The sequence below is a fragment of the Hemiscyllium ocellatum genome, chromosome 35, assembly GCF_020745735.1.
Source record: "Hemiscyllium ocellatum isolate sHemOce1 chromosome 35, sHemOce1.pat.X.cur, whole genome shotgun sequence".
Lineage (NCBI taxonomy): Eukaryota > Metazoa > Chordata > Chondrichthyes > Orectolobiformes > Hemiscylliidae > Hemiscyllium > Hemiscyllium ocellatum.
In genome coordinates, this window is record NC_083435.1 from 4,118,734 (window position 1) to 4,141,175 (window position 22,442).

Consider the following 22,442-nt stretch of genomic DNA (forward strand, 5'->3'; position numbering starts at 1 on the left):
ACACAGACACACACACACACACACACATACTCTCACACAGACACACACACAGACAGACATACACACACTCACACACACACACACAGACACACACACACACACAGACACACACACAGACACACACCAGCAGGTTCAGGAACAGCTTCCTCCCACCTGTTATTAGACTGATGGATGGACTCTCTAGCGTCAACAAGCAGTGTAACCCGTCTGCCTCTGTCTCGGTCTCTCTGATCTGCACATCCTTGCTGACCATGGTCTGCCTGTACTGCTCATCAACAAAGCATGTACACTGTGCTTCAGTACATGGGCCAATCAATCAATCAGTCCCTCCATTGCCATTTGCAGTCAAGAACTCCTCAGATTCACCCCCACATCTCACCAACCCTGAGAGGAGAAATTCCTCCCCGTGTCAGTCTTCAACCCCTTTACTCTGAGACTTTGGAACTCTCTGCCGCAGAGAGCAATGGTGGGAGTTGGGGGAGCGGGGAGTCACTGAATATTCCTTAAGGCAGTGGTTGGTGAGCTTCTGTTGGACGGGGGGATCAGAGATTGGAGTGGGGAGTGAGTGCAGATGGGAATGATCACGCAGAGTGGTAGAGCAGGCCTGAGGGGTGGGGGCTGAAACGGGCTCCTGTTTTCGCCCCTAATGTTCAGATCCCCACTTTACTGAATGGAATTTCAGTCTCACCCATTGTTGTCCCTCTAGTCCAGTGACAATACATCAGGTTGTTCTCATATTGTTGCCAACACGATGCTTTCGGGAACCAGGGGTACGAGGTGCCACCACAGACTCCTTCAGCACAAGCCATGGCCACTCAGCCCATTGCCACGCCACCGACCCTTCAAAATTCCTAGTCCCACTTCACCAGGCACCGCACGCTCCCCTTCCCCTCCCACACCCCCCGCTGCCTCTTCAAGTCCCTGCCCAGTTTTCGGGACAAGGTTTTCTGTGAATCAGCGTGCGTAAATAGATGGTGTGTTTGGAAACTAGATTCTTTGATCCTCAGCAGGGCTGGGCTGGAGGGAACGTGGGAATGATCTGATCCGAGATGGGCTGGGTGGGGGGGGGAAACATGGTGAGATAACAGTGGGTTGGTGGAGATCTGTTGTTTTTGCAAACTCTGCAGGCAAGGTGAGAGGTCAGGAGTGGGCACAATGCTAACCCAATCTTTTGCAGAGAGAGTGAGAGAGAGAGAGAACTACATAGAGATAGATAGATAGTAGATAGATAGATAGTGAGAGAAAACATAGCTACTAACTACTGGGTGTCCTCCATCACAGAGAGAGAGAGAGAGAGAGAAAGAGTGTTCCCTCTGATGATTAAAACAGCAGGAACTCTGAGCTGGAAATGACTCTGTAAGATTCATCGTCAGTTGCTGTGGGGGATTCAAGCCTGACCCTGAGTCACATCTATTTTGTTTTAAAAATATCTCTTGGTATAAATAGGCAGTAGGCAGAGAGAGAGAGAGGGGTGTCTGTGTGTTTGAGACTGGTCTCGCTTTGAGAGCTGCTCTCTCTCTCTCTCTCTCTGTGGGTGTGTTTTGTAGTTTAGACTCCAGTCCAGTTCAACTGAACTTTCCCCACCCCCCTCCTCCCCAACAATCTTTCTCTCTCTCTCTCTTTTATTGGAGTGCCTTCTGACTTGCCGGCTGTGATTCTCTCCCTTCAGCCAGGGGTTGGAGGGTTTGGATAGGAGGCTGGACCAGGATCCTTCCGCAATCGAAAGTGACTGAGTCATCCAGCCAGACTGGGAGAGAGAGAGACACACACACACAGCCAGAGAGAGAGCCAGAGTTTACCCCTTTGCCTTATCACCCCACAAACTCCATTCCCCACCCCTCTACCTCCTTCCTGTTGTTCCCCACCCCCTCCTCAATCCCCTGATGGCTTTTTTGATGAAGAGAAAGAAGTTTAAGTTCCTGGTGACCCTGACCCTGGAGGAACTCTCAGCCGTACCTTATGTGAATGGGATCCTGTTCTGTAAAATCCGTCTTCTCCAGGGAGGCTCGTTCAGTGACCTCTCCACCAGGTAATCTCACTCCTAGTCATGGGCTGGACTGTTTGAATTGTGCTCTGCCGCGATTTATTTTTCACCCTATTAAAATAATTGCATTGCATTTGTATATCTCCTGTCACCACCTCAGATTGTAGCACCACTTTGTTTTCTCCTCCTCCCCTCCCCCCCCACCACCCCGAAAGGGTAGACGGTTGGCTGGGAGGGGTCAAGGTGTTGGCGCCACCATGTGAGGCCACTCGGCCAATCACGTCTGTGCCATCCTGCCCCTAGGGCAGCCCTGTTCCCGCCAGTGTGCCCAATTTGCACACAGACAGCTCACACGAAACAGCGATGGCACCCATCTTTCAAATTCCTACTTGGGACGTTGGGAGGGTGTTTATTGCCTCCTTACCTAGACACTTAGACCCTTCGGCCCAACCAGTCCGTGCCATCCCTAATCCCAAACTAAACCAGTCCCACCTGCCTGCTCCTGGCCCATATCCCTCCAAACCTTCCCCTCCATGTCCTTATCCAAAAGTCTTTTAAAAACATCCACCACTTCCTCAGGAAGTTCATTCCACACCCTCTGTTTAAAAAGAAAATTGCCCCCAAGTCCTTTTTAAACCTCTGTCCTCTCACCTTAAAAATCTGCCCCCCCTCAGTCTTGAACTCCCCCACTCTGGGGAGAAGCCCCTTGTCGTTTCACCTTATGTATTGCCCCCGCCCCCCCGGCCATGATTTTATAGTCGCCTACACGGACACTCCAGTGTTAAAGGTCCCAGCTGATCCAGCTACTCCCTGTAATTTATATCCCTAGGAATATTTTCTTGTGGAAGTTTTCGGGATAGATTAAGGGTAAGGGAGACGGGATAACCTGCTTTTCAGAAAGGTGAACTCTGACACACAGGGGCAAGGGAGCAGGGGTCTGTCAGATAAAACCCAGCCACTTGGAGGACAGAGTTGCTTGAGGGGCCGAATGGCCTCTCTGAGGAGGTTAGTATGAGATCTTTTATACTTGGCCCAGGGCGACAGGTTAATGTTTGCTCAGGGAGACAGTGCAGCGGTCCATTTATACCGCCTGCAGCATTTGATCCCGGAGCCTACGATTTTATTTACTCTGTCACAGGGTGTGGGCATCACCGATGAGGTCAGAGTTCACTGCTCGTCCCTAATTGCCCCTTGGGTCCAAGTGACCAGCTCAGAGGGACGTTGAGAGTCAGCCCCGAGACCATGGGGTCTGGAGTCACGGCTGGATCAAACTGGGGAAGGACAGCAGATTAGCGAACGTGACGGGTTCCGACGGAGAGAGAAAATGCCGCGGCAATAATTCCTTGCAAGTCGCAATTCCGACCCTGAGCTGAGTTACGGAACCTGTAATTTGGAGGTTTCAAGGCTATTTTATGGACGTTTTTTTATCTGGAGCCCAGTGTTCCAGCAGCCGCACTGTTTGAACCTGTGACTCCAGGCCATTGACTGAGCTTCTCAGCAACACCGTCTCAGTAATACAGCCCCGTCCCCTCTGTCCCTCCTTCTGAACGGGGTGGCATTGCAACAGGAAAGCCAGGAAACGTTCGCGGTTAGGAGCAGGTGGTAGTGTCCCCAACCTTGGACCGGGAGGACCTTGTTCAAGTCCCACTTGCTCCAGGGGGTGTGGGGGTGGAAGCGGGTGTGTCATGACATCTCTGAGCAGTTTGGTTAGGAGACAGTGGGTTAAATCAGAAGGAGCAGGAGTAGGCCATTCGACCCCTCCAATATGTTCTGCCATTCAGGGGTTGATCATCCAACTCGTTGCCGAGAGGTAAGTGTTGAGCAATTCCTTTCAAGCACCTTAAACATTTCGGTTTGACTCTCCTATAAAGTATTGCGATTGCCCAACCAAATATCCACTGAGCTGAGGGGTGAGGAGGGGTGGTGGTGGTGGGGTTGGGGTGGGGGAGGTCAGGTAGAGAACTGGCCTCTTGCTACGTTAGGTCCTCACTCCCTCTCTGCGGGCACCCTGCCTATCTTTCACTCCTTCATCCTATCTGATTGATGGCAGCGCCAGAATCGTGTGCTTGTTCTACATCTGCTCGCCAAGGACTGGCAGTGGCAAGTTGGGCCGAAGGGCCTGTTTCGATGCTGTCAAGCACCAGGACTGCTCTCCCTGGGGTGGTACAGACCCTGCCAGTGCACCGGCGGGCTCCGGAACAATAATGTCCGTTATTATTTCATCCACGATGTGGCCAAAGATTACCCTCAAAAAAAACCCCAGAGGATGCAAAGTCACAGTCAGTGAGTCAGCAGGCAGAGCAGGGAACCGGGAACGCCATTGTGGATTCCCAGTGGGATTGAACAGAAATGTAAAGGATGAAAGGGGAAGAATCTCGGAGGCTGGGAATCCGAATCAAAAACAGAAACTGCTGGAGGGAGGGTCACCTGCTTCGAAGTGTTAGCTCAGTTTCCCTCTCCTCAGACCTGCTGAGTTTCTCCAGCAGCTTCAGTTCTTGCTGGAGGAAGTAAAGAGTCTCTCTTTCATTCCTATCTGTGAGCATCACGTCCGGAATACCGTGAGCTATTCTGGTCTCTCTGTTTAAGGAAGGCTGTGGATGTATTTGAGGTGGTTCTAGGAGGTTTTATTGGATCGGTTCCTGGACTGATTGGGACAGACCGTCTGACATAGGAGCAGAAATTCGGCCCATTGAATCGTTGGAGGGTTAGTGTGGATTTCTTGGGCCGGACATCCCCTCAGCACTGACCCTGTCAAGCCCCGATATGTTACACTGAGATCTCCTCTCATTCCTCTCAACTCCAGTGGGTAAGGTCCCATTCTTTGCAAGTCAGACAATCCCTCCATCCCAGGGGACATGCAGATAATGTCATCCACCCCCCCACCCCACCCAGCCCCAGCAAGCGAGAGTGGGAGCTGTGAGCCTGTCCAGGACAAGGGGTCATGAGGTCAGGCTGTATGGGTCAGCCCCTCTCAGACTGAGCTGAGGGAGATTGCTTCACTCAGACCTGTCCCTAACCCGACCAAATAAGGTGGTGAATATGTTTACAGGACCACTTCTGGATTACTGCGCGCAGTTCTGCTACAGGAGGGACGTTATTAAACTGGAGAGGGTTCAGAAACGATTTACCAGGATGTTGCCTGGGAATGGAGGGAGAGGCTGAACAGGCTGGGGCTGTTTTCCCTGGAGCGTCGGAGGCTGAGGGGTGACCTTCTAGAGGTTCATAAAATCGTGAGGGGCATGGATAGGATAAATAGGCAAAGGTATCTTCGCTGGGGTCAGGGAGTCCAAAACTAGGGGTTATATTTTTAAGATGAGAGGAGAGAGGTTTAAAAAGGGGCATGAGAGGCAACTTTTTTCCACACAACCACCTGATGAAGGAGCGGCGGTCCCAAACCTAGTGCTTCCAATTAAACCTGTTGGACTGGAACCTGGTGTGGTGGGGTTTTTAACGTTTCACACAGGTTTGTGTGTGGAATGAATTTCCCGAGGAAGTGGTGGATGTGGGTACAATTACAACGTTTTAATTACACTTGGATATATTCATTGTCAGGAAAGGTTTGGAGGGATATGGGCCAGGAGCAGGGATTAGTTGAGATCCAGAACATTCCCTCCTGTACTCAGACAGGGATCCAGAACATTTCCTCCCATACTCCGATAGGGATCCAGAAAAGTCCCTCCTGTATTCCGACGGGGATTCGTAACATTCCCTTCTGTACTCAGACAGGGATCCGGAACATTCCCTCCGTACTCTGACAGGGATCCAGAACACTCCTCTCATACTCCGACAGGAGGCCCAAACACTCCCTCCCATACTCTGACAGGGATCCGGAATATTCCTTCCCGTACTCTGACAGGGATCCGGAACATTCCTTCCTGTACTCTGACAGGGATCTGGAACATTCCTTCCTGCACTCTGACAGGGATCCAGAACATTCCCTCACCTACTCCAACGGAGATCCAGAATATTCCCTCCTGCAACAACAGCTCCCCCCCCCCCAGTCCCTCATGAGACTGAAGGGGGTGAGTGAAGTGCCAGACTGGAGCCAGTCAGAGAGCGGGGGAACACTACCAAGGCAACACGCGCGTGGCTGGCATTGGCCACTCAGATGGTCAACGGCGCCAACAAGAACAGGCGGCCATTTCTATAGCTGCCCTCTGGGCGCCTGCTGTGCCCGACAGATGCTTCAGGAAGAAAGGGAGTGATGACTGTGCGAACATGGGGGAGAGGCAGCGAATTTCCACACAGCGACAAAGCCCCATTGCTGCCCGTCCCGAAATGGGCCGTTTCAGACGGCACTGGTCTGGAGTTACGTGTAGGCCCAGACCAGGGAAGGACAGCAGACCTCTCTCTCTCTCTCCCTGAAGTGAACCTGACAGGGTGGGGGTAAGGAGTTTCACGGACAACCTCACTGCAGGAGCTTCACCAGTGCAGGTTCACCAATCGGAGAAGAAGGGAGAAACCACCGCCAGTCCATTCGGCCCACCATTTGGTGTGATTGCTACTGATCCGCTAAGTCCATGTTATACTCCCATTCTCTCTGCAAACTCCTTAACCCTTTCAGGATCTCAAATTCCGTCAATTTGCAGACTCAGACAGCATGGACACTGACGCCTCGTCCAAACAGTCAATCACACGTCATGGTGGCTCAGTGGTTAGCACGGTGCCTCATGGTGGATTGGCTGTGGGAAATTGTCCCATAGTGTCCAGGAAAGTGCAGGTTAGGGTGGATTGGCCATGGGGAATTGTCCCATAATGCCCAGGGATGTGCAGGTTAGGGTGGATTGGCCATGGGAAATTGTCCCATAGTGCCCAGGGATGTACAGGTTAGGGTGGATTGGCCATGGGAAATTGTCCCACAGTGCCCAGGGATGTGCGGGTTAGGGTGGATTGGCCATGGGAAATTGTCCCATAGTGCCCAGGGATGTGCAGGTTAGGGTGGATTGGCCACGGGAAATTGTCCCATAGTGTCCTGGGATGTGCAGGTTATATGGGTTAGACATGGGGAATGCAGGGTTAGAGCGAGACAGTGGGTCTGTGTGGGATGTTCTTTGGAGGGTCAGTGCGGACTCAGTGGGCCGAATGGCCTGTTTCCACACTGTGGTGATTTTACAAATCCCTGCCTGACTCTCTCCCTCACTGACAGGAACTGATGCCAACTTCCCAGAACAAGCAGTTGGCCAGTGGATTCTGCATAATCTTCTCAGCTCCTCAAGGACAATTGATAAGGTTCCTTTGTTTTTAATCATCAAATTACTTCCTCGTTCAGGCAGTGACAAACCAAGGTTGGAGTTCAAAGGTCACATTTCTTACACAATAGGCACAAACGCACACACACTCTCTCTCTCTCTCACACACGCACACTCTCATACTCACACACACTCTCTGTCTCTCACACGCACACACTCTCACACACACACACTCTCTCCCACACACACTCTCACTCTCACACACGCAGTCTCTCACACACACACTCTCACACTCACACGCAGCCACACACACACTCTCTCACACACACACACACTCTCTCACACTCACACACAGCCACACACACACTCTCTCACACACACACACTCTCTCACACTCACACACAGCCACACACACTCTCTGTCTCTCACATGCACACACTCTCTCATAACTCACACTCACACACACTAACTCACTCTCCCATACACACACTCTCACTGTCTCTCTCTCTCACACACACACACACACACACACACACACACACACACACACACACACACACACACACACACACACACGTCATGAATGCTGACTTTATTGAATCTTTAAAATTCTTTGATCTCAACTCCTTTCGGGCTCCTGGCTTATGACTGTGGAATGTTCCACCTTGGGGAAGCCAATTTGCCCGTTTCGTCCCTGCTAGCACTTTTATACGGCTATTCTATGAATCCTATTCGACCTGCGATTTTTCTCTTTAGTTTTTCAAGCTTTTAGCAACTCTCCTCTTGAATCGGCCTTGTTTTAGGCATGTTCTGAAATACAGCTAGTGATATTGATAAGGATGTTCCTGGGGTGTCTACATCAGGTGGGTCACAGGCTCAGGATACCGTGTAGACCATCTCAGAGGGGAGAAGGTGAGGACTGCAGATGCTGGAGATTAGAGCTGAAAAATGTGTTGCTGGAAAAGCGCAGCAGGCCAGGCAGCATCCAAGGAGCAGGAGAATCGACGTTTCGGGCATGAGCCCTTCTTCAGGAATGAGGAAGGTGTGCCAAGCAGGCTAAGATAAAAGGTAGGGAGGAGGGACTTGGGGAAGGGGCGATAGGTGGAAGGAGGTTAAGGTGAGGGTGATAGGCTGGAGAGGGGGTGGGGGTGGAGAGGTTGGGAAGAAGATTGCACGTCATGAAGGCGGTGCTGAGTCTGAGGGTTGGGACTGAGATAAGGTGGGGGGAGGGAAAATGAGGAAGCTGGAGAAATCTGCATTCATCCCGTGTGGTTGGAGGGTTCCTAGGCGGAAGATGAGGTGCTCTTCCTCCAGGCGTCGTGTTGCCATGGTCTGGCGATGGAGGAGGCCAAGGACCTGCATGTCCTTGGCGGAGTGGGAGGGGGAGTTAAAGTGTTCAGCCACGGGGCGGTTGGGTTGAGGATGTGGCTGAAGAGCTTCAGGGCAGAGGAGATGACCTGGGGAGTGCAGTGAGAGAGGGACTCTCTCAGTGAAAGAGGGAATCTGAGACCATCTCAGGCTCAGAGGAGGAGAAATGTCTTGCCCTAGAAAACCCCCCCCGCCACCGTCTTTGTTAAATCTCTCTCCTTTCACCTTAAAAATCTGCCCCATCGTCTTGAAATCGCCCCCTCCCCCCCCAGGGAAAACAACACCTACCATTCATCTTATCAATACCCTTTCATGATTTTATAAACCTCTATAAGGTCAATCTTCAACCTCCTACGCTCCTGTGAAAACAATCCCAGCCTCTCCTTATAACATCGACTCTCCATTCCTGACGCCATCCTGGTTAATCTTTCTCCAGGTTCATAACGTCCTTCCCATAACCGGGTGGACACAGGTCACAGAATGTCCTGCTCAACCTCAACACGACGCGTTAGGTATAGTTCTCAGGGCTAAAGGGGTCAAGGGTCTGGAGGCTGGGGTCTAAGTGGGAACAGGGGACTGAGTTGGATGATCACTCGCGATCGTGTTGAGGGACAGAGCAGGATCTATGTTTCTGCACCATATGCAAATAGTTTCTGCTAGACTAACGCCTTTTATCAATCTATTTAAATTTGACACACACTAGTTCAATACACAGAGGTGAGTCACTGCATAAAAACTCAGGAGCACCTGACTTGTTTATTTATTCAGGGGGTGAGGGTGTAGCTGGCTAAGCCCAGAATTTCCTGCCCAGCCCTAAGGGCAGTACAGTGTCAGCCACGTTGATGTGGGGGTGGAGTCACGTGTGGGCCAGGCAGGGTAGGGAGGGAAGATCTCCATCTCTGAGTGAACCCAACACATCTCTTAACAACAAATCTTTCCGGGTCACAGAAACAGATGTTGCTAGAGAAACTCAGCAGGTGTGGCGACGTTTGTGGGGGGAGAGAGAGAGAGAGAGACAGAAACAGAGCTAAAGTTTCAGGTCTGCTGACCTCTCGTCAGAGCAAGATAGTCATCTTTAGATTCTTCATTTACGGTGGATTTAAGTTTTGCCACCTAGCGTGGCGGGGTTTGAACCCTGTTCCCCTGGAGCGTGACCTGCGGTCTCGGGATCGACAGTTGAGTGATAACACCACGAGGTCATCACCTCACCGTGAGCCAAGCTGTTTCGGGTGACATGAGCTGAGCTGAATCCCCCCCTCTCGTCCCCCTCGTCTCCGCGTCAGATGGTCTGGTACCCAGTCAGTCAGCATCCCGAAAGGCAGACGATCAAGTCCCTATCCTGCTGCTGCACGTGGGAACTTGCCGTGAAGGGCTTGGCCGTCACGGTCCCGTGCCATCGCGGGGAGTTGGGGGAGTTGGTAAGCCGGCCTGGGGTGAAGGGTGGGGGCATTCTGATAGCCCCCCTCCACTCCCCCCGCTCCGTGTCCCTTGCCTGGGTTGCAGCCTCCCTGGTTGGTGAGGGGTGGGGGTCAGGGAGGGGTGCTGGGGTCTGTGTCTCAGTGTGAATGCTAACTCTCTGATATCGCCTCCTTTCCAGGGAAGAGGTGCAGCAGAACTGTGTCCGCTGGGACAAGAGATCAAGCTTCATGTGCAAGATGAGTGCGAGTCCGGCTACGGGAGTGCTGGACCCCTGTATCTGTCGGGTGTCTGTCCGCAAGGTCTGTCCGTACATACTGCCCACTTAACAATGTCCATTCAGCACAGCCCGTGCCCAACGTTTACACCCCTTCCCACTGGAGAAGGTGGGGGTGAGCTGCATTTACTGCCCCTGTCCCTAGTTGCCCCCCTTGAGAAGGTGGGGGTGAGCTGCATTTACTGCCCCCGTCTCTAGTTGCCCCCCCTTGAGTAGGTGGGGGGTGAGCTGCCTTCTTGAACCGCTGCAGTCCATGTGCTGTGGGTAGACCCACAATGTCCCTTAGGGAGGGAATTCCAGGATTGGGACCCAGCCACACTGAAGGAACGGCTAATATATTTCCAAGTCGGGATGAGGAGGGTCTCGGAGGGGAACCTGCAGGGGGTGGGGTTCCCATGGATCTGCTGCCCCTTGTCCTTCTGGAAGGAAGTGGCCGTGGGTTTGGAAGGTGCTGCCTGAGGGTCTTTGGTGAGTTTCTGCAGGGAATCTTATAGCTGGTACACACTGCTGTTACTGAGTGTCGGGGGGTGGAGGGAGGGGATGTTTGTGGATGTGGTGCCAATCAAGTGGGGGCTGCTTTGTCCCTGGATGGTGTTGAGCTCCTTGAGTGTTGTTGGGGCTGCCCCCATCCAGGGAAAGTGGGGAGTATTCCCTCACCCTCCTGACTTGTGCCTTGTATATGGTGGGACAGGTTTTGGGGGGAGTCAGGAGGGGAGTTACTCGCTGCAGGATTCCCAGCCTCTGACCTGCTCCTGTAGCCGCTGTGGTTATGTGGTGAGTCCAGTTGAGTTTCTGGTCAATGGTCACCCCCAGGATGTTGATAGTGGAGGCAGGGGCTCAGTGATGGTAACACCATTGAATGTCATTGGGCGGAGTGAAGAGTGTGTCTTGTTGGAGATGGTCACTGCGTGTTGTTAGTTTGGGACACAATGAGAGGCCATTCGGCCACTCGTCAGTGCTAGTATTTACATTCATCTTGGATTTCCCTCCTCCTTCAGAAAAACATCGGAGCAATGTCTTTCTCCCTGGGGAGTTTCTGTATCTCCCCCATTCAATGCAGCACCATCCCGTGCCCCTGTTACTCAGTGCGGGAGCCAGTCCCACATCCCTGTGGGCTAGGAAGCCTTCTCCTGGGCTCCTTCTTGGTTTTATATCTGATCGTTCAGCCCTGGCGTCATTCCCTCTGGACTTGGCTTCTCTACCATCCTGCTGGCTGGGTTCGCACATTCCACCCTTTGTAAAGCTGAGGTCATGCTGAGCTCTGCCTGCTCTCTCACTCTGACCCCTCTCCATTCCCATTTTCCACAGTCTCATCCCTCCTGATCTCTGGGACCTCCCCACCCTCTGAGATCTCTGCCCTCCTCTATGACTAACGTCAAGTCCACTCCCGCCCCATTGGCCACTGTGCCTTTGGTGTCCTGATCCCAAACTCTGGAATTCTGTCCCTCCTTGCTTGGTCATTTCAGGGGGCGGTGAAGGATTACCCACTTTGCTGTGGGTGTGGAGTCAGGTGAAGGCCAGGCTGGGGAAGAGAGGCAGACATTCCAGAGGCTGCTGGGTATTGACACCAAGTTGATGCTGCTCTGGGCTCACTCTCACTGAGACTAGTTGTAGATTCGGTGGTGGCACATTGTGACTGTCCCCGCTCTGGGGAGTGCTGGATGATCAACTTGTACCTGCACCCTTGCGCCTCAAATTTGAAGATTAATAAATATTCTCCCTCTCTCTCTCTCACCCTGTCTTCCACCCCCCCCCCCACGCTTTCTATATCACTCTCTTCCTCCCTCTCCCTTTCTCATCCTTTCTCTCTCCCTCCTCTCTCCATTTCCTCCCTCACTTTGTGTCTCTGTCTCTCTCATGCGCTTTCTATCTCTCTCTCTCCATCCCCCTACCTCTCTCTTTATCTCTCCTTCTCTCTTTCTCTCCCACAACCTCTCACACTCTCTTTCACTGCCCCTCTTCTACTCTCTTATCTCTGGCCCTCTCCCATCCACCTTTCTCCCCTTCTCCCCCCCACCCCTCAACCATTTGTCTCATACACTCCCTTTCACACTCACTGTCTCTTCCTATATCTGTCTCTCCATTTCCCAATTTCCTTTCTCCTCCATCACTCTCTCCCTCTGACACACTCACACTCTTGCCCCCTCCAACCCTCTCCCTCCCTATGTCTCTCTCCTCCCTCCCCTTCTTCCCAGGAACTGAAAGGTGGGAAGGCCTTCACTAAGGTGAGAATGCCTCCTGAAGAGGGACGGATAAGGTTTGATCAGCTGGTGTGAGTGCGTGTGGTGTGGGAGAGTGGGATTGTGATAGGAGAGTGGGAATGTAACGGGATTGGATGGGAAAGAGGGATAATGATGGGACTGTAATGGGAGAGTGGGACTGTGATGGGAGAGTGGGAATGTGATGGGAGAGTGGGACAGTGATGGGAGAGTGGGACTGTGATGGGAGAGTGGGAATGTGATGGGAGAGTGGGACAGTGATGGGAGAGTGGGAATGTGATGGGAGAGTGGGAATGTGATGGGAGAGTGGGATTGTGATGGGAGAGTGGGACAGTGATGGGAGAGTGGGATTGTGATGGGAGAGTGGGAATGTGATGGGAGAGTCGGACAGTGATGGGAGAGTCGGACAGTGATGGGAGAGTGGGACAGTGATGGGAGAGTGGGACAGTGATGGGAGAGTGGGACAGTGATGGAAGAGTGGGACAGTGATGGGAGAGTGGGACAGTGAGGGGAGTGTGGGACAGTGATGGGAGAGTGGGACAGTGATGGGAGAGTGGGACAGTGAGGGGAGTGTGGGACAGTGATGGGAGAGTGGGACAGTGATGGAAGAGTGGGACAGTGATGGGAGAGTGGGACAGTGATGGGAGAGTCGGACAGTGAGGGGAGTGTGGGACAGTGATGGGAGAGTGGGACAGTGATGGGAGAGTCGGACAGTGATGGGAGAGTGGGACAGTGATGGGAGAGTCGGACAGTGATGGGAGAGTCGGACAGTGATGGGAGAGTGGGAATGTGATGGGAGAGTGGGATTGTGATGGGAGAGTGGGATTGTGATGGGAGTGTGGGATTGTGATAGGAGAGTGGGAATGTGACGGGATTGGATGGGAAAGTGGGATAATGATGGGACTGTGAAGGGAGAGTGGGACAGTGATGGGAGAGTGGGACAGTGATGGTAGAGTGGGACAGTGATGGGAGTGTGGGAATGTGATGGGAGAGTGGGACAGTGATGGGAGAGTGGGAATGTGATGGGAGAGTGGGACTGTGATGGGAGAGTGGGACTGTGATGGGAGAGTGGGAATGTGATGGGAGAGTGGGACTGTGATGGGAGAGTGGGACAGTGATGGGAGTGTGGGACAGTGATGGGAGAGTGGGACAGTGATGGGAGAGTGGGAATGTGATGGGAGAGTGGGACAGTGATGGGAGAGTGGGACAGTGATGGGAGAGTGGGAATGTGATGGGAGAGTGGGACTGTGATGGGAGAGTGGGACAGTGATGGGAGAGTGGGACTGTGATGGGAGTGTGGGACAGTGATGGGAGAGTGGGAATGTACTGGGAGAGTGGGACAGTGATGGGAGAGTGGGACAGTGATGGGAGAGTGGGAATGTGATGGGAGAGTGGGACAGTGATGGGAGAGTGGGAATGTGATGGGAGAGTGGGACAGTGATGGGAGAGTGGGAATGTGATGGGAGAGTGGGACAGTGATGGGAGTGTGGGAATGTGATGGGAGAGTGGGACAGTGATGGGAGAGTGGGAATGTGATGGGAGAGTGGGACAGTGATGGGAGAGTGGGAATGTGATGGGAGAGTGGGAATATGATGGGAGAGTGGGACAGTGATGGGAGAGTGGGAATGTGATGGGAGAGTGGGACAGTGATGGGAGAGTGGGACTGTGATGGGAGAGTGGGAATGTGATGGGAGAGTGGGACTGTGATGGGAGAGTGGGAATGTGATGGGAGAGTGGGACAGTGATGGGAGAGTGGGACAGTGATGGGAGAGTGGGACTGTGATGGGAGAGTGGGAATGTGATGGGAGAGTCGGACAGTGATGGGAGAGTGGGAATGTGATGGGAGAGTGGGACAGTGATGGGAGAGTGGGAATGTGATGGGAGAGTGGGAATGTGATGGGAGAGTGGGACAGTGATGGGAGAATGGGACAGTGATGGGAGAATGGGACAATGATGGGAGAGTGGGAATGTGATGGGAGTGTGGGACAGTGATGGGAGTGTGGGACAGTGATGGGAGAGTGGGTAATGTGATGGGAGAGTGGGACAGTGATGGGAGAGTGGGACAGTGATGGGAGTGTGGGACAGTGATGGGAGAGTGGGAATGTGATGGGAGAGTGGTACAGTGATGGGAGAGTGGGACTGTAATGGGAGAGTGGGAATGTGATGGGAGAGTGGGACTGTGATGGGAGAGTGGGAATGTGATGGGAGAGTGGGACAGTGATGGGAGAGTGGGACAGTGATGGGAGAGTGGGAATGTGATGGGAGAGTGGGACAGTGATGGGAGAGTGGGAATGTGATGGGAGAGTGGGATTGTGATGGGAGAGTGGGATTGTGATAGGAGAGTGGGAATGTGACGGGATTGGATGGGAAAGTGGGATAATGATGGGACTGTGAAGGGAGAGTGGGACTGTGATGGGAGAGTGGGACAGTGATGGGAGAGTGGGACAGTGATGGGAGAGTGGGACAGTGATGGGAGAGTGGGAATGTGATGGGAGTGTGGGAATGTGATGGGAGAGTGGGAATGTGCTGGGAGAGTGGGACAGTGATGGGAGAGTGGGACTGTGATGGGAGAGTGGGACAGTGATGGGAGAGTGGGACAGTAATGGGAGTGTGGGAATGTGATGGGAGAGTGGGAATGTGATGGGAGAGTGGGACAGTGATGGGAGAGTGGGACAGTGATGGGAGAGTGGGAATGTGATGGGAGAGTGGGACAGTGATGGGAGAGTGGGACAGTGATGGGAGTGTGGGAATGTGATGGGAGAGTGGGACAGTGATGGGAGAGTGGGACAGTGATGGGAGAGTGGGAATGTGATGGGAGAGTGGGACTGTGATGGGAGAGTGGGACAGTGATGGGAGAGTGGGACTGTGATGGGAGAGTGGGAATGTGATGGGAGAGTGGGACAGTAATGGGAGAGTGGGACAGTGATGGGAGAGTGGGAATGTGATGGGAGAGTGGGAATGTGATGGGAGAGTGGGACAGTGATGGGAGAGTGGGAATGTGATGGGAGAGTGGGACAGTGATGGGAGAGTGGGACAGTGATGGGAGCGTGGGAATGTGATGGGAGAGTGGGACAGTGATGGGAGAGTGGGACAGTGATGGGAGAGTGGGAATGTGATGGGAGAGTGGGACTGTGATGGGAGAGTGGGACAGTGATGGGAGAGTGGGAATGTGATGGGAGAGTGGGACTGTGATGGGAGAGTGGGACAGTGATTGGAGAGTGGGACTGTGATGGGAGAGTGGGACTGTGATGGGAAAGTGGGACAGTGATGGGAGAGTGGGACTGTGATGGGAGAGTGGGAATGTGATGGGAGAGTGGGACTGTGATGGGAGAGTGGGACAGTGATGGGAGAGTTGGACTGTGATGGGAGAGTTGGACTGTGATGGGAGAGTGGGAATGTGATGGGAGAGCGGGACTGTGATGGGAGAGCGGGACTGTGATGGGAGAGTGGTAATGTGATGGGAGAGTGGGAATGTGATGGGAGAGTGGGACAGTGATGGGAGAGTGGGACAGTGATGGGAGAGTGGGAATGTGATGGGAGAGTGGGATTGTGATAGGAGAGTGGGAATGTGATGGGATTGGATGGGAAAGTGGGATAATGATGGGACTGTGAAGGGAGAGTGGGACAGTGATGGGAGAGTGGGACAGTGATGGGAGTGTGGGAATGTGATGGGAGAGTGGGACAGTGATGGGAGAGTGGGAATGTGATGGGAGAGTGGGACTGTGATGGGAGAGTGGGAATGTGATGGGAGAGTGGGACAGTCATGGGAGAGTGGGACAGTGATGGGAGAGTGGGAATGTGATGGGAGAGTGGGACAGTGATGGGAGAGTGGGAATGTGATGGGAGAGTGGGAATGTGACGGGATTGGATGGGAAAGTGGGATAATGATGGGACTGTGAAGGGAGAGTGGGACAGTGATGGGAGATGGGACAGTGATGGGAGAGTGGGACTGTGATGGGAGAGTGGGAATGTGATGGGAGAGTGGGACAGTGATGGGAGTGTGGGAATGTGATGGGAGAGTGGGACAGTGATGGGTGAGTGGGACAGTGGTGGGAGAGTGGGAATGTGATGGGAGAGTGGGACAGTGATGGGAGAGTGGGACAGTGATGGGAGAGTGGGACAGTGATGGGAGTGTGGGAATGTGATGGGAGAGTGGGACAGTGATGGGAGAGTGGGACAGTGATGGGAGTGTGGGAATGTGATGGGAGAGTGGGACAGTGATGGGAGAGTGGGACAGTGATGGGAGTGTGGGAATGTGATGGGAGAGTGGGACAGTGATGGGAGAGTGGGACAGTGATGGGAGAGTGGGACAGTGATGGGAGTGTGGGAATGTGATGGGAGAGTGGGAATGTGATGGGAGAGTGGGACAGTGATGGGAGAGTGGGAATGTGATGGGAGAGTGGGACAGTGATGGGAGAGTGGGAATGTGATGGGAGAGTGGGACAGTGATGGGAGAGTGGGAATGTGATGGGAGAGTGGGACTGTGATGGGAGAGTGGGACAGAGATGGGAGAGTGGGACAGAGATGGGAGAGTGGGAATGTGATGGGAGAGTGGGACAGTGATGGGAGAGTGGGACAGTGGTGGGAGAGTGGGAATGTGATGGGAGAGTGGGACAGTGATGGGAGAGTGGGACAGTGATGGGAGAGTGGGACAGTGATGGGAGTGTGGGAATGTGATGGGAGAGTGGGACAGTGATGGGAGAGTGGGACAGTGATGGGAGTGTGGGAATGTGATGGGAGTGTGGGAATGTGATGGGAGAGTGGGACAGTGATGGGAGAGTGGGACAGTGATGGGAGTGTGGGAATGTGATGGGAGAGTGGGACAGTGATGGGAGAGTGGGAATGTGATGGGAGAGTGGGACAGTGATGGGAGTGTGGGAATGTGATGGGAGAGTGGGAATGTGATGGGAGAGTGGGACAGTGATGGGAGAGTGGGAATGTGATGGGAGAGTGGGACAGTGATGGGAGAGTGGGAATGTGATGGGAGAGTGGGACAGTGATGGGAGAGTGGGAATGTGATGGGAGAGTGGGACTGTGATGGGAGAGTGGGACAGAGATGGGAGAGTGGGAATGTGATGGGAGAGTGGGACAGTGATGGGAGAGTGGGAATGTGATGGGAGAGTGGGACTGTGATGGGAGAGTGGGACAGTGATGGGAGAGTGGGACTGTGATGGGAGAGTGGGACAGTGATGGGAGAGTGGGACAGTGATGGGAGAGTGGGACTGTGATGGGAGAGTGGGACTGTGATGGGAGAGTGGGAATGTGATGGGAGAGTGGGACAGTGATGGGAGAGTGGGACTGCGATGGGACAGTGGGACTGCGATGGGACAGTGGGACAGTGATGGGAGAGTGGGACAGTGATGGGAGAGTGGGACAGTGATGGGAGAGTGGGAATGTGATGGGAGAGTGGGACTGTGATGGGAGAGTGGGACAGTGATGGGAGAGTGGGACAGTGATGGGAGAGTGGGACAGTGAGGGGAGAGTGGGACAGTGATGGGAGAGTGGGACAGTGATGGGAGAGTGGGAATGTGATGGGAGAGTGGGACAGTGAGGGGAGTGTGGGACAGTGATGGGAGAGTGGGACTGTGATGGGAGAGTGGGACAGTGAGGGGAGTGTGGGACAGTGATGGGAGAGTGGGACAGTGATGGGAGAGTGGGAATGTGATGGGAGAGTGGGACAGTGATGGGAGTGTGGGACAGTGATGGGAGAGTGGGACAGTGATGGGAGAGTGGGACAGTGAGGGGAGAGTGGTACAGTGATGGGAGAGTGGGACAGTGATGGGAGAGTGGGAATGTGATGGGAGAGTGGGACAGTGAGGGGAGTGTGGGACAGTGATGGGAGAGTGGGACTGTGATGGGAGAGTGGGACAGTGAGGGGAGTGTGGGACAGTGATGGGAGAGTGGGACAGTGATGGGAGAGTGGGAATGTGATGGGAGAGTGGGACAGTGATGGGAGTGTGGGACAGTGATGGGAGAGTGGGACAGTGATGGGAGAGTGGGACAGTGATGGGAGAGTGGGAATGTGATGGGAGAGTGGGACAGTGATGGGAGAGTGGGACAGTGATGGGAGAGTGGGAATGTGATGGGAGAGTGGGACAGTGATGGGAGAGTGGGACAGTGATGGGAGAGTGGGAATGTGATGGGAGAGTGGGACAGTGATGGGAGAGTCGGACAGTGAGGGGAGTGTGGGACAGTGATGGGAGAGTGGGACAGTGATGGGAGAGTGGGACAGTGATGGGAGAGTCGGACAGTGATGGGAGAGTGGGAATGTGATGGGAGAGTGGGATTGTGATGGGAGAGTGGGATTGTGATGGGAGTGTGGGATTGTGATAGGAGAGTGGGAATGTAACGGGATTGGATGGGAAAGAGGGATAATGATGGGACTGTAATGGGAGAGTGGGACTGTGATGGGAGAGTGGGAATGTGATGGGAGAGTGGGACAGTGATGGGAGAGTGGGACTGTGATGGGAGAGTGGGAATGTGATGGGAGAGTGGGACAGTGATGGGAGAGTGGGAATGTGATGGGAGAGTGGGAATGTGATGGGAGAGTGGGATTGTGATGGGAGAGTGGGACAGTGATGGGAGAGTGGGATTGTGATGGGAGAGTGGGAATGTGATGGGAGAGTCGGACAGTGATGGGAGAGTCGGACAGTGATGGGAGAGTGGGACTGTGATGGGTGAGTGGGACAGTGGTGGGAGAGTGGGAATGTGATGGGAGAGTGGGACAGTGATGGGAGCGTGGGACAGTGATGGGAGAGTGGGACAGTGATGGGAGTGTGGGAATGTGATGGGAGAGTGGGACAGTGATGGGAGAGTGGGACAGTGATGGGAGTGTGGGAATGTGATGGGAGCGTGGGACAGTGATGGGAGAGTGGGACAGTGATGGGAGTGTGGGAATGTGATGGGAGAGTGGGACAGTGATGGGAGAGTGGGACAGTGATGGGAGAGTGGGACAGTGATGGGAGTGTGGGAATGTGATGGGAGAGTGGGAATGTGATGGGAGAGTGGGACAGTGATGGGAAAGTGGGAATGTGATGGGAGAGTGGGACAGTGATGGGAGAGTGGGAATGTGATGGGAGAGTGGGACAGTGATGGGAGAGTGGGAATGTGATGGGAGAGTGGGACTGTGATGGGAGAGTGGGACAGAGATGGGAGAGTGGGACAGAGATGGGAGAGTGGGAATGTGATGGGAGAGTGGGACAGTGATGGGAGAGTGGGACAGTGGTGGGAGAGTGGGAATGTGATGGGAGAGTGGGACAGTGATGGGAGAGTGGGACAGTGATGGGAGAGTGGGACAGTGATGGGAGTGTGGGAATGTGATGGGAGAGTGGGACAGTGATGGGAGAGTGGGACAGTGATGGGAGTGTGGGAATGTGATGGGAGTGTGGGAATGTGATGGGAGAGTGGGACAGTGATGGGAGAGTGGGACAGTGATGGGAGTGTGGGAATGTGATGGGAGAGTGGGACAGTGATGGGAGAGTGGGAATGTGATGGGAGAGTGGGACAGTGATGGGAGTGTGGGAATGTGATGGGAGAGTGGGAATGTGATGGGAGAGTGGGACAGTGATGGGAGAGTGGGAATGTGATGGGAGAGTGGGACAGTGATGGGAGAGTGGGAATGTGATGGGAGAGTGGGACAGTGATGGGAGAGTGGGAATGTGATGGGAGAGTGGGACTGTGATGGGAGAGTGGGACAGAGATGGGAGAGTGGGAATGTGATGGGAGAGTGGGACAGTGATGGGAGAGTGGGAATGTGATGGGAGAGTGGGACTGTGATGGGAGAGTGGGACAGTGATGGGAGAGTGGGACTGTGATGGGAGAGTGGGACAGTGATGGGAGAGTGGGACAGTGATGGGAGAGTGGGACTGTGATGGGAGAGTGGGACTGTGATGGGAGAGTGGGAATGTGATGGGAGAGTGGGACAGTGATGGGAGAGTGGGACTGCGATGGGACAGTGGGACTGCGATGGGACAGTGGGACAGTGATGGGAGAGTGGGACAGTGATGGGAGAGTGGGACAGTGATGGGAGAGTGGGAATGTGATGGGAGAGTGGGACTGTGATGGGAGAGTGGGACAGTGATGGGAGAGTGGGACAGTGATGGGAGAGTGGGACAGTGAGGGGAGAGTGGTACAGTGATGGGAGAGTGGGACAGTGATGGGAGAGTGGGAATGTGATGGGAGAGTGGGACAGTGAGGGGAGTGTGGGACAGTGATGGGAGAGTGGGACTGTGATGGGAGAGTGGGACAGTGAGGGGAGTGTGGGACAGTGATGGGAGAGTGGGACAGTGATGGGAGAGTGGGAATGTGATGGGAGAGTGGGACAGTGATGGGAGTGTGGGACAGTGATGGGAGAGTGGGACAGTGATGGGAGAGTGGGACAGTGAGGGGAGAGTGGTACAGTGATGGGAGAGTGGGACAGTGATGGGAGAGTGGGAATGTGATGGGAGAGTGGGACAGTGAGGGGAGTGTGGGACAGTGATGGGAGAGTGGGACTGTGATGGGAGAGTGGGACAGTGAGGGGAGTGTGGGACAGTGATGGGAGAGTGGGACAGTGATGGGAGAGTGGGAATGTGATGGGAGAGTGGGACAGTGATGGGAGTGTGGGACAGTGATGGGAGAGTGGGACAGTGATGGGAGAGTGGGACAGTGATGGGAGAGTGGGAATGTGATGGGAGAGTGGGACAGTGATGGGAGAGTGGGACAGTGATGGGAGAGTGGGAATGTGATGGGAGAGTGGGACAGTGATGGGAGAGTGGGACAGTGATGGGAGAGTGGGAATGTGATGGGAGAGTGGGACAGTGATGGGAGAGTCGGACAGTGAGGGGAGTGTGGGACAGTGATGGGAGAGTGGGACAGTGATGGGAGAGTGGGACAGTGATGGGAGAGTGGGACAGTGATGGGAGAGTGGGAATGTGATGGGAGAGTGGGATTGTGATGGGAGAGTGGGATTGTGATGGGAGTGTGGGATTGTGATAGGAGAGTGGGAATGTAACGGGATTGGATGGGAAAGAGGGATAATGATGGGACTGTAATGGGAGAGTGGGACTGTGATGGGAGAGTGGGAATGTGATGGGAGAGTGGGACAGTGATGGGAGAGTGGGACTGTGATGGGAGAGTGGGAATGTGATGGGAGAGTGGGACAGTGATGGGAGAGTGGGAATGTGATGGGAGAGTGGGAATGTGATGGGAGAGTGGGATTGTGATGGGAGAGTGGGACAGTGATGGGAGAGTGGGATTGTGATGGGAGAGTGGGAATGTGATGGGAGAGTCGGACAGTGATGGGAGAGTCGGACAGTGATGGGAGAGTGGGACTGTGATGGGAGAGTGGGACAGTGATGGGAAAGTGGGACAGTGATGGGAGAGTGGGACTGTGATGGGAGAGTGGGACTGTGATGGGAGAGTGGGAATGTGATGGGAGAGTGGGACAGTGATGGGAGAGTGGGACTGCGATGGGACAGTGGGACTGCGATGGGACAGTGGGACAGTGATGGGAGAGTGGGACAGTGATGGGAGAGTGGGACAGTGATGGGAGAGTGGGACAGTGATGGGAGAGTGGGAATGTGATGGGAGAGTGGGACTGTGATGGGAGAGTGGGACAGTGATGGGAGAGTGGGACAGTGATGGGAGAGTGGGACAGTGAGGGGAGAGTGGTACAGTGATGGGAGAGTGGGACAGTGATGGGAGAGTGGGAATGTGATGGGAGAGTGGGACAGTGAGGGGAGAGTGGGACAGTGATGGGAGAGTGGGACTGTGATGGGAGAGTGGGACAGTGAGGGGAGTGTGGGACAGTGATGGGAGAGTGGGACAGTGATGGGAGAGTGGGAATGTGATGGGAGAGTGGGACAGTGATGGGAGTGTGGGACAGTGATGGGAGAGTGGGACAGTGATGGGAGAGTGGGACAGTGAGGGGAGAGTGGTACAGTGATGGGAGAGTGGGACAGTGATGGGAGAGTGGGAATGTGATGGGAGAGTGGGACAGTGAGGGGAGT

At 54.0% G+C, this 22,442-nt stretch overlaps 1 protein-coding gene across 1 annotated transcript in view; it reads left to right on the forward strand.

The window, feature by feature from the left end:
* Window positions 1–1,733: 1,733 nt before the first annotated feature.
* Window positions 1,734–22,442, forward strand: part of LOC132832403 (early estrogen-induced gene 1 protein-like) — a 63,658-nt gene continuing 42,949 nt past the window's right edge. The window contains exons 1-3 of the mRNA XM_060850365.1: window positions 1,734–2,029; window positions 10,139–10,259; window positions 12,430–12,459. Of these exons, the coding sequence (XP_060706348.1) occupies window positions 1,884–2,029; window positions 10,139–10,259; window positions 12,430–12,459 (297 nt within the window). The 5' untranslated portion in view covers window positions 1,734–1,883. The remainder of the gene's footprint in view (window positions 2,030–10,138; window positions 10,260–12,429; window positions 12,460–22,442) is intronic.